General features: G+C 39.6%; 1 protein-coding gene across 2 annotated transcripts in view; it reads left to right on the top strand.

The window, feature by feature from the left end:
• The window catches only part of UBE2K (ubiquitin conjugating enzyme E2 K), an 85,421-nt gene extending 81,180 nt beyond the window's left edge, over positions 1-4,241 (top strand). For both annotated transcript variants that reach the window (XM_032136191.2, XM_058430288.1), the window contains 2 exons: positions 1,939-2,067; positions 2,601-4,241. In XM_032136191.2, coding sequence (XP_031992082.1) covers positions 1,939-2,067; positions 2,601-2,675 — 204 coding nt within the window. In that variant the 3' untranslated portion in view covers positions 2,676-4,241. The remainder of the gene's footprint in view (positions 1-1,938; positions 2,068-2,600) is intronic.
• Positions 4,242-13,871: the final 9,630 nt, after the last annotated feature.

Genomic DNA, 13,871 nt, shown 5'->3' with positions numbered 1-13,871 from the left:
TCCTAAGCATGAGAGCCTGGTGTTTAACTAAATTGGTAGGTCATGGTATCATAGCATGATAGGTTTGTAGGATTTATGATACTGCATTCAGTTTTGGTAGTGTTACACTCAGGTACCCAAGGAACATTCATATGGTTAACCACCCAAGTCACAGCCTTTGGAGTTTTTCTCTGTGTCTCCTTTGCTCCTGTTGATAACCATTCCCTGTATCATTCTGTCACTATATTTACATAATTACTCTGATTGCCATAGGTCACTTTTTAAAAATTGTTTCTTTTCAACTGCTCTGATAGATCTCCTTTTCTCATCCTCTTTCTTCCTTTCTCCGTCTTCTACGTTGCTATCAGGTAGCTTTATAAAGTGCAAATCCTACTTCACTAACAAAAACTTGTTAGTAGCTCTGCTGTCACCTACTTGAGTCCAAATTCTTTAGTTTGCAGAGTTTTTCCATAATCTGAACTCTCTGCTTTATTTCCTAAATTCTTGTTTTCTTCAAACTCATGCTTTTTCAAGCATTGCATTCGTTTTTACATATTGTATCCAATCTGCCATATTTCCTCTGCCTGAGGAAACTTTCTCTTGGCAAACTTTAATCTAAAGATTTTAATTTATATATTATCTTTCTTCTTTTCCCTTGAGGATCTGTTTACTTTATGTATATATGTATATATCCTTGTCAACATATTCTGTTATCTCTGAGTACTTCGAGTTAGGGTTTTCCATGTTTTACATATGTGCTATTTGTTCATATTTGGTTGTTAAAAGCGTGGCTTGTGTTCCAGCTTTGCTTTCCTGTTGAGCTCTAAGCCTTACAGGTTGAGGTTGGACTCAAGGGTTTCTTTTAGCTCCTAAAAATAGTTCAATAATTTGACTTATTTCCTTGTGATGAGTCAGTGGTAGAAACTAGATTTATCGTTTTAATATGTAATAGATTTAAATATATAAAGTACTTTTAAAAGAAATATTAAAGTGAATTGAATAGTTAGTAATTTATACTTTGCTTTACTAACTAATGGTGGTTCCAAAGTATTTGATAAATTTACCTCTTTCCAATGCATATGGGAAGTCTTTTAATAAAATTACTCTATTGTGAGTTTATAATCATCTCAAGTTATGTAATAAGTTAGGACTTTGCATGTGGGGTTTCCATAAATCACTGTACACTAATGCAGCTGTAAGAAAACAGAAGAAGAGGCCGGGCACGGTGGCTCACGCCTGTAATCCCAGCACTTTGGGAGGCCAAGGCGGGCGGATCACGAGGTCAGGAGATCGAGACCATCCTGGCTAACACAGTGAAACCCTGTCTCTACTAAAAATACAAAAAATTAGCTGGGCGAGATGGTGGGTGCCTGTAGTCCCAGCTACTCGGGAGGCTGAGGCAGGAGAATGGTGTGAACCCTGGGGGGCGGAGCCTGCAGTGAGCCGAGATCGTGCCACTGCACTCCAGCCTGGGCGACAGCGAGACTCTGCCTCAAAAAAAAAAAAAAAAAGAAGAAGAAGCTAGTTGTATTCTAGCCTGGGCTGTGGGTAATACAAAAGCTGGTTACATTGTAAAAAATTATTCTAATGTCCACATATTTTTATAAGCTAGTAATCTGTGTTCAGTTGTATAATGTTTGCTGCTTTCCAGTGTTTGGAGCATCTCTTAATTCCTCACTTAACCTAATTTTAGTCTTGCTAGTTATATTTGTTGAATTCGGAGATTAAAGTAGATTAATGTTACTTGTCTTTATTATTGTCAACACAAATTGTGAGTTGAAGCTTCAGGTTAAGTGGTCTTTTCTCGAGTGACATAGTCTTGTCTATAATGCAAAGTGAATCACGTTTTAAATGTAGATTTGTTTTATTTGGAAAAGTAGGGTTGTAGGCGATTAGAGCTGAAATATAACAAATATTATAACTGTAATGTCATGTCAATCAATTTTTCCCCCCATATAGTACAAACAAAATCCCGAAATGTTCAAACAGACAGCTCGACTTTGGGCACATGTGTATGCTGGAGCACCAGTTTCTAGTCCAGAATACACCAGAAAAATAGAAAACCTATGTGCTATGGGCTTTGATAGGGTAAGTACATAAGGGCATGTTGATTTTTATGTATTGATTGATTTTAAATTATTGCAAATTCTTGGCTGACAAAAGTGGTTTAGAAAATAAGAGAAATTCGCAGCCTGGGCAACATGGCAAAACCCATCTCTACAAAAATTAGCTGGACGTGGTGGTGAGTGCCTGTAATCCCAGCTACTCTGAAGGCTGAGGTGAGAGAATCCCTTGGGCCCAGGAGGACGAGGCTGCAGTGAGCAATAGTCATGCCACTGCACTCCAGCCTTGGTGATAGAGCAAGACCCTGTCTCAAAAAAAAAAAAAAAAGGAAAAAGAAAATCTTTTTGGTAAACATATTTTCTGTTTTCGAAATCAGTGATTTTTTTATTTTTACTAATTACTGCCATTGATTTTAGAAGCTTTTCATGCACTGCAAATGTAAATCAACTTACAGAAAAGAAACAAGGTGTTAATTCCCAGTATAAAGAGTGAATGATTCAGTATTGTTTAAATGTTTCCTTGAGATTTAATTTCCTGTCCCCTTTTCTTCTCTACAGAATGCAGTAATAGTGGCCTTGTCTTCAAAATCATGGGATGTAGAGACTGCAACAGAATTGCTTCTGAGTAACTGAGGCATAGAGAGCTGCTGATATAGTCAAGCTTGCCTCTTCTTGAGGAGCACCAACATCTGTTATTTTTAGGATTCTGCATAGATTTCTTTTAAACTGGCATTCTTGCCTAATGATGTTATCTAGGCACCATTGGAGACGGAAAAAAAAAAATCCCTGCTCTGTAAATAAAGCTAATTAAACGTCTGTGTAAATTTAAAAAGGGGAAATACTTTAATTTTTTTTCTTAATAGTGTAAAAATTCCTTGAGCTAAGCTAAAACCATGGAAGAAACATGCTACTTTAGTGTTTAGCAGTGTACCAAGACTAGCAAGAGTTTGCTTCAGGATTTTGTTGAATAATTAAGATAATATTTTGAGTGTGTCAGGGCCATTCAAATTGTTGGTGTTGCATCACAGCTACCTTAACTGTTTTTAACATGGATCCTCTGTGCCTGTGAATTTACTTGCATGCTTGTACTTGACTTCTTAGGATGGGTAGCTGAAAAGACCACCATTTTAAGCATTTGAGAATTCTTAAATATGAAATTTATTCAGAATTGAAGATGGTGACCTATTCAGAGCCTTTTTGTCCTTGTCAACAGACTGGGACATAGTGTCTGTTCCCCCCCGGCCCCCCCACCACCACCTTGCCACACACAGCTAATATTCTGATGGTAAATTTCTCTGTATTAGGTGGGGAAATGTGCTGAAGGACAGTATGTATCCCTTGCTTCATTTTTAGGTCATAGGTTTGGAATGTTTTGTCCCAATTCTTCAAACACTCTTAAATTTTTCCTAAGTAATGTAAAAATGGAACTGCCAATTTTATTTCTCTTGCAAAAATAGTAAATACTTGATGTTACATTATTCCCAGGTTTATTGAAAGAACCCAACTTAGTTTTTCAGTGAATTTGACACCTATTTTTTAAATGATGAAATTTTTCTTTGAGAACTGGCAAGGATGCAGTCAGCTGTTTGCAGTTTTTAGCCTGATTTTGGGGTCTGTAGAGATTGCTTTATTGGATACTTCAAGTCATTCTTGCTTGCACTTCCCCTATTGACACATGAAAGCTGTGTTGGTGTTTTATTGTACATACTTCAGATACACATAGGAATAGAAGTGTGTTATAAATCTAGCTTTCTTTATGATGTTTCTGATATGAGAATTGAAAACTTTACTTTCTCTTGTACATAGTCAGACTATTTGTATTAAATTTACATTTCATTCTAAGTTCAAAAGTTTGAAAATTATTAGTTTTGCAAGATCAAACACTAATGTGACCATTTTATGAAGGTTGAAGTGGATTTATGCAGGCAGTTCTATATATAGAAATACAATTCTTTTTAAATTTTTAGGACCAATACAAAATAACAAAAATGTAACGGAATCAGACTGAATTAAAGTAAGGCTGTATATTGAAAGTCATATTATAAAAGGTTTGCTTTCTTTAAGTGTTATTTATCTATCTATCTTAAATTATAATCGTTAAGTGTTTGGAAGATAATTTTTGAATCATAACGTCAGCATAACTTTATTTGACTTCTCAATAATCTTGATACTAGAAGCAATAAAAGAACCATTATTAAATATATTGTAATGTTAAAGATGTGAAGGTTCTTCCAAAAATTTGTAAGGCTTTCCTAATTAACAGTAAACTCTTATAGTTGATATTATTGCATACTAAACACAAGTTGCTGTTTTTTCCCCATATGTTTGCTTACGCGTGTCTTTATACAATCACCTCCTTTTATTGCTGTAGTTTATTTTCTAAAGATGCCAAAGGAAACAAGATTTTTCTTTATTTATTTTAAATACCTGAAACCTTGTACTTTATATTTTGAAGTAAGGTGGGATTGTGTGAAAATGTGGATGGTTTTTCTCCAGTGTTGGTTAGAATTACTTTTTTTAAGTGGAGGGCAACTTGGTAGTATTAGTAGAATTTGGGTTTAAAAATATCAGACACATCTACCCAGTTTATTTTTTGCCTGTATTATCAGGGTATATTTAATTGTCCTGTGGTTAAACAAAGGTGAGAGAGCTCAGAGTTTCTAAAGGTCAAGCATTTTACATATACACATACATACATGCTCTTGGAGGCAGCTATATCCTGCTTTGATTTTTATGGACATGAGCCCTATAGGGTTATATACTCATCTAACTACACTTCAACATCCCCAGTGCCCAAGAAATTGGAAAGTACAATATTTGGTTTGAGACATTCTTCATAAAATATTCTTTTTATTATAAAAATTTACCTCATTTACATTTAATGTGATGATCTTTTTTTTTTCCTTTCTGGTATATTTCCCACTGTACTGTTTGGTTTGTGTTATTCTCTTGTCTGTGGGTAGATTTAGTTACCCAAACATAGAAACTAAAGCAATTGCTTTTTTCCTCTGGTCTTAAATATGTTTGGAAAAAAAGACACTAAGAGATCAGGCCTAGGGGAAAAGTACCCTGGTGGAAATTATTTTTGTAATTCTTAATATTTTTGAGTTGGCTCCGTTTGTCAGTTTTAAAAGCCTCAAAAATTATGTTAAAAAAAATCCAGTGAAATCCCATTTAGGGCAGGCCGATTTGTTAGAAGTCACTGATACTCCAGTAGGCTTTTGTTATAATCAGGCCTGTTTCCTGAGTATGTGCCTCTTTTAAAAAAAGAAATAATTAGCTGTATAGTATTTCAGTACTGATGAATGAATGAATGGATGAATGAATGAATGGCAGTTAGTGGACCCAAATAAGTATTCAGTGGTATATAAATATTTGAGGAACTAGGTACTGAATTAATTAGGTGCTCTGAGTTGGCACCCTGAAATGTTTGGAATTACAACTATGATTTACTTAAACACGTAACACGTTCAAGGATATATAAATGTTTGGAGTCTTAAGTATTTTGCTTTTGAAGAGAATAATCAATCTATATGAAATGAAAGACTTGATTTTTTTTTCATTTTTTAGAAGTAATACACATTTATGATTGTTGGCACATAAAACTATGCAAAACAATTCTTTTTAAGTATCTGTAAGAAAGAATTGGCAGTTTAAACGGATTTTGCTTATTTATGCACTACAGAATGCAGCATACTGTATTACTGTTGAGGCTGCTTAATAAGTTTACCAATGTGAAAAGCAGATCTTGGGTATAAAAGTGTATGCCTGATTTGAGCTTTTAAAACTGTGCAGTAGGTGTGTGGTAATGTTTTACAATCCTATGTAGCAAAATAGGAAATTATGAATTTTTGTTGTTGTTTTAAAGATTTAAGATGGATTGGGGTAGGGAACAGCTGGAGCCAGGTATACCTTCTAGTATGTAGAGGGAAACAATGTTTAGATAGGAAAAAGGAAGCCGTCTGTTTACAGTTAACTTTATTTCATGGACTTCTACAAAATGTTGTATTAATCACTTTTTCTAGTTCAAGGAATTTCAATTCCAGGGTACAAACCATTGATTTAAAAATTACGTTTCCATTCTTTTTAGTACCAGTTTAAAGTAAATGCTTACCATCAGCCAGTTGCTGTCACTGGGAAGAAGGCAACTTGAAGTATTTACTGATAAATAGCCTTTATTCCCAAGTGTGACTTTTCTTCAGTGTCTACATATTATGTCACACGTTCTATTTGCACTGCTGCAATATAGATCAAAGATCTTGTGGCATAGGGGTAGGGGAGTGTTAGTATCTCCCTTGTCCCATTTGTTCTCTTACTGCTTCATTGGACTGATCTACCCTCATGAACTTGCAATCACCTAAATGGAAGTCTTGAATGTGTCACCTTTTGCTTGGTTATTTCAACCATGCTGCTATATATAATCAGGTGTGGCACAGTTTGTCAGTTTGATTCTAGGTGTGAGTGGATAGAAATCATTACACTGTGCTGTTAACGATCCTTGTCTGCTTGCTGTTACCTACTTTTTACAGGCATCATAATAAAAGCTAGACTATTTCTTTGGGGGGAAAGAGACTTATTTAATGTAATTTAAAAAACTTTTCCAATAGAAAATGAAATATTATTGAAAATAATATCTATTTTTTAGCTTTCAGCAATTGATGGTGCTTTGTTGTGGTGTCTGCTGGAAGTCTACTGCCATTATAGGGAACCTTGCTTGTTAGCTTCTCTAGATCTCTATTCTAAACAATCTGTTAGTGATGATAAATTCTGTAGGAGGGTCTATTCTGAGCCGTTAACTTCCTGTAAGGGGAAAATGGGTGGGTTACCAGAAATACCATTGAAGCAGGGTGGGCTGTGGGTGGAGGGTCGGGGTATTTGTCTTGAGAATTAAAAACTACGAAACACTTTTGTACACAACTGATTTTTTAAAAAATAAACACATTTTTAAAGATGTTGAATTTTTCCCCCCTTATTGGGAATTCTTAAAAATAAATGCATGCATGTTTTCCCCTGAAAATGGTTTATATCTTATTTCTGGGTACTCATCTGTGGACAAGCAATTAAGTCTTAACTCTAAATAAGAACTAGGCAGATATTTCTCCTTCACAAATTTCATAGTGATTGACATATAAATGCAGTAAGTTGTATCAGATCTTTGAATTTAAAAACAGATTGAAATTTAGTTCTAATTAAATTTACTAAAAGAACATATTTGCTTAGGTTCTAATCCAAAATTGAGAGTAACTAAGAGTTAAGTAATACTTTGTATTCTGTTTCCGTATATACTTTCTGGAAATGTTGCTTGGTACTGTCAAAAAGACTGAATTGTTTCAGAAAGTCCAGGGTTTAATCCCAGCTTTTACTCAAGAGCAGAGAGCCTGGACTTTTCTGAGCCTCAGTTTCCTCATCTAGGTAAGATATTTGCCCAGTACTTTGTAGCATGTTTGTGAAGATCAAATGATTGATGTAGCTATAAAACTACTTAATATATTTGTATAGATGTTAATATAATTCTAACACTAAATTTTGGCTAAACTATGAAAGGATTACTCTTCCTAATCTGAAACCACCAAGAGGATACCTTGTTTGAAAATTGTTCTGGTTTGGCAAAGTAGCTATTTTTTGTTTTGTCTATTTCAAAGGTCCATTGATTGGTTATTATCTGTAGATTGTCCCTTCCTCCATAAATGCTGATAATTAGAAGACACTTTGTCAGGGTTTGTACAAATTATTTTACATGGCAAAATTGATTGTGTCTTTATGGTATTTGTAACCAACTCACAGCAGGCCTATAGGTTTCTTTGCCAAGAAATGGAATTCCTCCTGACCTGGAATATCAATATAAAAAGTGTTCTTTTTGTGGAGTAAGACTGGGTCTTTAGGTACTACTAAAAATCTAGGATGACAAATAGAATTCAAGGCTGGGTGTAGTGGCTCACACCTGTAATCCCAACAACACTTTGGGAGGCAGAGGCAGGTGGATCATCTGAGGTCAGACAAGCCTGGCCAACATGGTTAAACCCCATCTCTACTAAAAACATAAATGTTAGCTGGGCATGGCGGTGTGCGCCTGTAATCCCAGCTACTCTGGAAGCTGAGGCAGGAGAATTGCTTGAAAACTCGGGAAGCGGAGATTGCAGTGAGCCAAAATTGCACCGCTGCACTCCAGCCTGGGCAACAGAGTGAGAATTTAAGGAGCTCTCATGCCCTGGCAATAGATAGTCAAATTTAAAGAGCATCAGACATTTGGCACTTGTTTTGATCATCAGTGAATTAGTTTTTCAGTGAATAATATGAAAATTATTAAGGATAACAACTTTCTTAAGGTATCAGATAAAGTCAAATGGCGAAATTGGCAAAATGACACAAATTCAGGATAATTGCTGAAGTGATTATTAGCTGGAGCATGGTTGATTTTCTTTGCCGGTGTGGTGGCTCACAACTGTAATCCCAGCACTTTCAGAGGCTAAGGAGGGAAGATCACTTAAGCCCAAATTGGAGGCTGCAGTGAGCCAGATCCACCACTGCACATCAGAATGGGCAACAGAACAAGACCCTGACTCCAAAAAAAAAAAAAAATTATCCCAGGCCGGGTATGGTGGCTCATGCCTCTAATCCCAACACTTTGGGAGGCCGAGGTGGGTGGATCACAAGGTCAGGAGTTCGAGACCAGCCTGACCCACATGGTAAAACCTCGTCTCTACTAAACATACAAAACAAAAATTAGACGGGCGTGGTGGCGTGCGCCTATAATCCCAGCTACTCTGGAGGCTGAGGCAGGAGAATCACTTGAACCCGGGAGATGGAGGTTGCAGTGAGCTGAGATTGCACCATTGCATTTCAGCCGGGGCGACAGGGCGAGACTCTTCTAAAAAAAAAAAAAGTATTAGGCCAGACGCAATGGCTAACACTTGATCACGCCTATAATCCCAGCACTTTGGGAGGCGGAGGGATTACCTGAGGTCGGGAGTTTTACACCAGCCTGGCGAACATGGCGAAACCCCGTCTCTACTAAAAATACAAAAATTAGCTAGGCATGGTGGCAGGCGCCTGTAATTCCAGCTACCCAAGAGGCGGAGGCAGGAGAATCACTGGAACCTGGGAGGCAGAGGCTGCAGTGAGCCGAGATCGCGCCATTGCACTCCAGGCTGGGCAACAAGAGCGAAACTCCGTCTCAAAAAAATAATGACTGTCATTCCAAATAAACTCATTGCTTTTAAAAAGTAAGAAAGAGTTCATAGTGAAAAAAACTAATTCTCTACCAAACTCTACTACTAGTACACAGAACAGTTTTTAAATAATGGATTTTTGTTTTTAGGTTACCTCCAGGTCACTAAATAATATGCTTATTCCTGTTTAACTCATTTCTGTTCTGTCAGTTACACCTAGTTATCTCTTGACTCCATGTTTTTATCCCCAACTTTATCTTCACTCAGCAATGGAGTAGGTTAAAGGAGGGCTGTCATATGCAGAAAAACCTTGAGAAAATCAGATGGTTTGGGGGGGCAAGTATGTATAGTTAAGGGGCATCTACTCACTGAAGTAAAATTGCTTTGGACTGAGGGCAGAGGAAAGGAAGATGAGTAACTGCAACAAGGGGACTACAGTACCTAGATAAAGGTAATAATTAGAAGATTAAGAGATAGGCCGGGCGCCGTGGCTCATGCCTGCAATCCCAACACTTTGGGAGGCCAAGGCAGGTGGATCACTTGAGGTCAGGAATTCAAAACCAGCCTGGCCAACATGGTGAAACCCTGTCTCTACTAAAAATATAAAAATCAGGCCGGGCGCAGTGGCTCATGCCTGTAATTTCAGTACTCTGAGAGGCCAAGGCGGGCAGATGTCAGAAATTCGAGACCAACCTGGCCAACATGGTGAAACCCTGTCTCTACTAAAAATACAAAAATTAGACGAGTGTGGTGACGTGCGCCTGTAGTTGAGACAGGAGAATTGCTTGAATAGGCAGAGGTTGCAATGAGCCAAGATCGTGCCACTGCACTCCAGCCTGGGAGACAGAGTGAGACTCCATCTCAAAATAAAAATAAAAATACAACAATCAGCCAAGTGTGGTGGCGTGCATCTGTAGTCCCAGCTACTCTGGAGGCTGAGTCAGGAGAATCGCTTGAACCCCAGGAGCGGAGGTTGCAGTGAGCCAAGATCATGCTACTGCACTCCAGCCTGGGCAACAGTGAGAGTTCGAGACCAGCCTGGCCAACATGGTGAAACTCCGTCTGTACTAAAAATACAAAATTAGCTGGGCATGATGGTGTGCGTCTGTAGTCCCAGCTATTCGGGAGACTGAGGCAGGAGAATCGCTTGAACCCGGGAGGTGGAGGTGGCAGTGTGCTGAGATCGCGCCACTGCACTCCAGCCTGGGCGACAGAGCAAGACTCTGTCTCAAAAAAAAAAAAAAAAAAAAAGATTAAGAGAGAGGTGAGAGAGATTATAAAAAGAACAAAAAGGCAAGGTGTGGTAAAAGAAAATCAAGGTTATGAACCTATTGAGGGCAGAGTAGGAAGGATAAAAGTGCCTATGTGGGGAGATTCTATGTAGAGAGTACAAGGAAAAATCTTGGCCCCAAATGCTTTGTTAATCCTTTTAATTTGTTAAAAATCGTTAAAGGGTCGGGTGCAGTGGCTCATGCCTGTAATCCCAGCAATTTGGGAGGCCGAGGTGGGCGGATCACCTGAGGTCGGGAGTTCAAGACCAGCCTGGCAAGCATGGTGAAACCCTGTCTCTACTAAAAATACAAAAATTAGCTGGGCATGGTGGCAGGCGCCTATAATCCCAGCTACTTGGGAAGCGGAGGCAGGAGAATCGCTTGACCCCGGGAGGCGGAAGTTGCAGTGAGCCAAGATCACGCCATTGCACTCCAGCCTAGGCAACAGAGCGAGACTCCGTCTCAAAAACAAAATAAATTGTTAAAGTCCAGTTGATTAAAATGTTGCCAGTACTGCTTTCTATCCCCCCATTCAGTGCAGTAAAACTCTCTTCAGGCTCATGCCTGTAATCCCAGCACTTTGGGAGGCTGAGGCAGGTGGATTGCTTGAGCCCAGGAGTTAAGACCAGCCTGGGCAACATGGTGAAATTCTGTCTCTACAAAAAAAAAAATAGCCAAAAATTAGTCGGGCAGAGTGATGGGTGCCTGTAGTCCCAGGTACTCAGGAGACTGAGATGGGAGGATCACCTGAGCCCAGGAGGTCGAGGCTGCAATGAGCAGTGATTGCATCACTGCACTCTAGCCTGGACAAAGTACAAAGTAAGACCCTGTCTCCAAAAAGAAAACTCTTCACTGGGCCTTTTCTCTTTGGGAAGCTTCCTCTTTTCCCAAGGGTAACTTGTACTCTTTACTACTTTCCATTGCCTTACTTCAGTTTTTTTTTTTTCCTTCATCTAGATGTTCTTTCCTTCAGTATTTCATCCCCTAAACTATTTAAATATGTTTGTGTATTTCTCCTCTTTTCCCTGCTCTGTTTCCCATCACATTTGAAAAATACTGCATCCTGAATAGACTGCTTCCTTATCCTTTTCTTTCCTTTTTTTTTTTTTTTTTTTTTGAGACGGAGTTTGCTCACGTTGCCCAGGCTGGAGTGCAATGGCTCGATCTCAGCTTACCACAACCTCGGCCTCCTGGTTTCAAGCAATTCTCCTGCCTCAGCCTACCGAGTAGCTGGGATTACAGGCATGTGCCACCACGCCCGGCTAATTTTTTATTTTTAGTAGAGACGGGTTTTCTCCATGTTGGTCTTGAACTCTTGACCTCAGGTGATCCCGCCCACCTCGGCCTCCCAAAGTGCTGGGATTTACAGGTGTGAGCCACCACGCCTGGCCCCTTTTCTTGTTCTTTATCTCTTACAGTTTGGGCCTGGCCTGCATCATGATACTAAAATTGGTCTGAAAATTCTGCTGCCCTTCCAGATTATGATGACTGGCATTGTCAAACTAAGAACTCAGGTTTTCTGTCTTAAACTGCTTGCTTTGCTTTTATTTTCCTAAGCAATTTTGGTAATAAAAATGTGCTCATTTCAGAAATCATAAGCTGTAACCATACCTCCTTGAATTCACTTAGTATTCTGAAGTATTCTTTCAGTGTACTATTTTTAGATCAGTACAAGTGAGCTAATACTCCAGCTGGGCACATAATTGTTAATATTCATCTTTTAAAAACATGGAAATTATAGTTCTTTAAAGTTTCTTTACATAAACATTTGAATGGCTATAAGGAGACCATTGAGTAGGGCTGCAATATTTTATGGCAGTTAACCTATTAGGTATCTAGATTGTTTCTGATTTTTCTCTATTACAATATTGGTCCATGGACATCTGATTAAACATGGTAGATAGCACAAATGTTTTAATACTATAGTTGTGTCTTGAGACTTAAGCAAAATGACATTTAGAGGTACAAAGCTCTAGGGACAAAGAATGGTAGATAAAAGGTCAAAATACTTTTAGAAGATGGAAAGTGGACGGAAAATAGGTACTGACATAGTACAGTACAGCAAGTTCAAACCTAATTGTCTGTAGGAACACTGATTAGAAGCAAGCCAGTTTACTCCTTACAACATAGAACTAGTCAGTGGAGAAAAACAGGCCCTACAGAATGACTGAGAATGGAGATTGATTAAAAGTTTGTATTCTTAGGCCGGGCGCAGTGGCTCACGCCTATAATCCTAGCACTTTGGGAGGCCGAGGTGGGCGGATCACGAGGCTAACACGGTGAAACTCCGTCTCTACTAAAAAATACAAAAAAATTAGCCGGGCGTGGTGGCGGGCGCCTGTAGTCCCAGCTACTCGGAGAGGCTGAGGCAGGAGAATGGCGTGAACCCGGGAGGCGGAGCTTGCCGTGAGCAGAGATCGCGCCACTGCACTCCAGCCTGGGCGACAGAGCAAGACTCCATCCCCTCCGCCAAAAAAAAAAAAAAAGTTTGTATTCTTTCTACCCAGTGAGATAGGTAACTAGGTTACTACTGTGCTTTTTTTTTTTTTTTTTTTTTTTTGTGGGGGGGGGGGCTGTTTCGCCCCCGCTGGAGTGCAGTGGCGTGATCTCGGCTCACGGCAAGCTCCGCCTCCCGGGTTCACGCCATTCTCCTGCCTCAGCCTCCCGAGTAGCTGGGACTACAGGCGCCCGCCACCACGCCGGCTAATTTTTTTGTATTTTTTAGTAGAGACGGAGTTTCACTGTGGCCTCGATCTCCTGACCTCGTGATCCGCCCGCCTCGGCCTCCCAAAGTGCTGGGATTACAAGCGTGAGCCACCGTGCCCGGCCAACTACTACTGTGCTCTTAACATGGAAGGAAAAGTGCTCTTTGAGAATTTGAAACAGAAATCTTCAGACTGAGAAATGCCAGGCATAAACTGAAAATGAAGATCAACTAATTATACAGGATGGCAGATTCTTAGTTTCTACAATGCTTACAGTTAAGTTCAAGGAGGAGGAGGAAAGATCCTTTTCTATAGAAATTCGGTGTTCCCAGAGAAAAGAACTTCAAAGGGATTCAGACTTTAGAAGAGAAGTTTTTCCAATGAGAAAGCTGAGTTTGGCCAGGTGCGGTGGCTCATGCCTGTAATCCCAGCACTTTGGGAGGCTGAGGCGGGCGGATCACGAGGTCAGGAGATCGACACCATCCTGGCTAACACGGTGAAATCCCGTCTCTACTAAAAATACAAAAAATTAGCCGGGCGTGGTGGCGGGCGCCTGTAGTCCCAGCTACTCGGGAGGCTGAGGCAGGAGAATGGCGTGAATCCCGGGGGGCGGAGCCTGCAGTGAGCCGAGATCACACCACTGCACTCCAGCCTGGGTGAAAGAGCGAGACTCCGTCTCAAAAA

The sequence above is a fragment of the Hylobates moloch genome, unplaced genomic scaffold (genome assembly GCF_009828535.3).
Source record: "Hylobates moloch isolate HMO894 unplaced genomic scaffold, HMol_V3 SCAFFOLD_17, whole genome shotgun sequence".
NCBI lineage: Eukaryota > Metazoa > Chordata > Mammalia > Primates > Hylobatidae > Hylobates > Hylobates moloch.
Note: the sequence above shows the minus strand (reverse complement) of the source record. Positions and strands in the feature narration are given on the sequence as shown.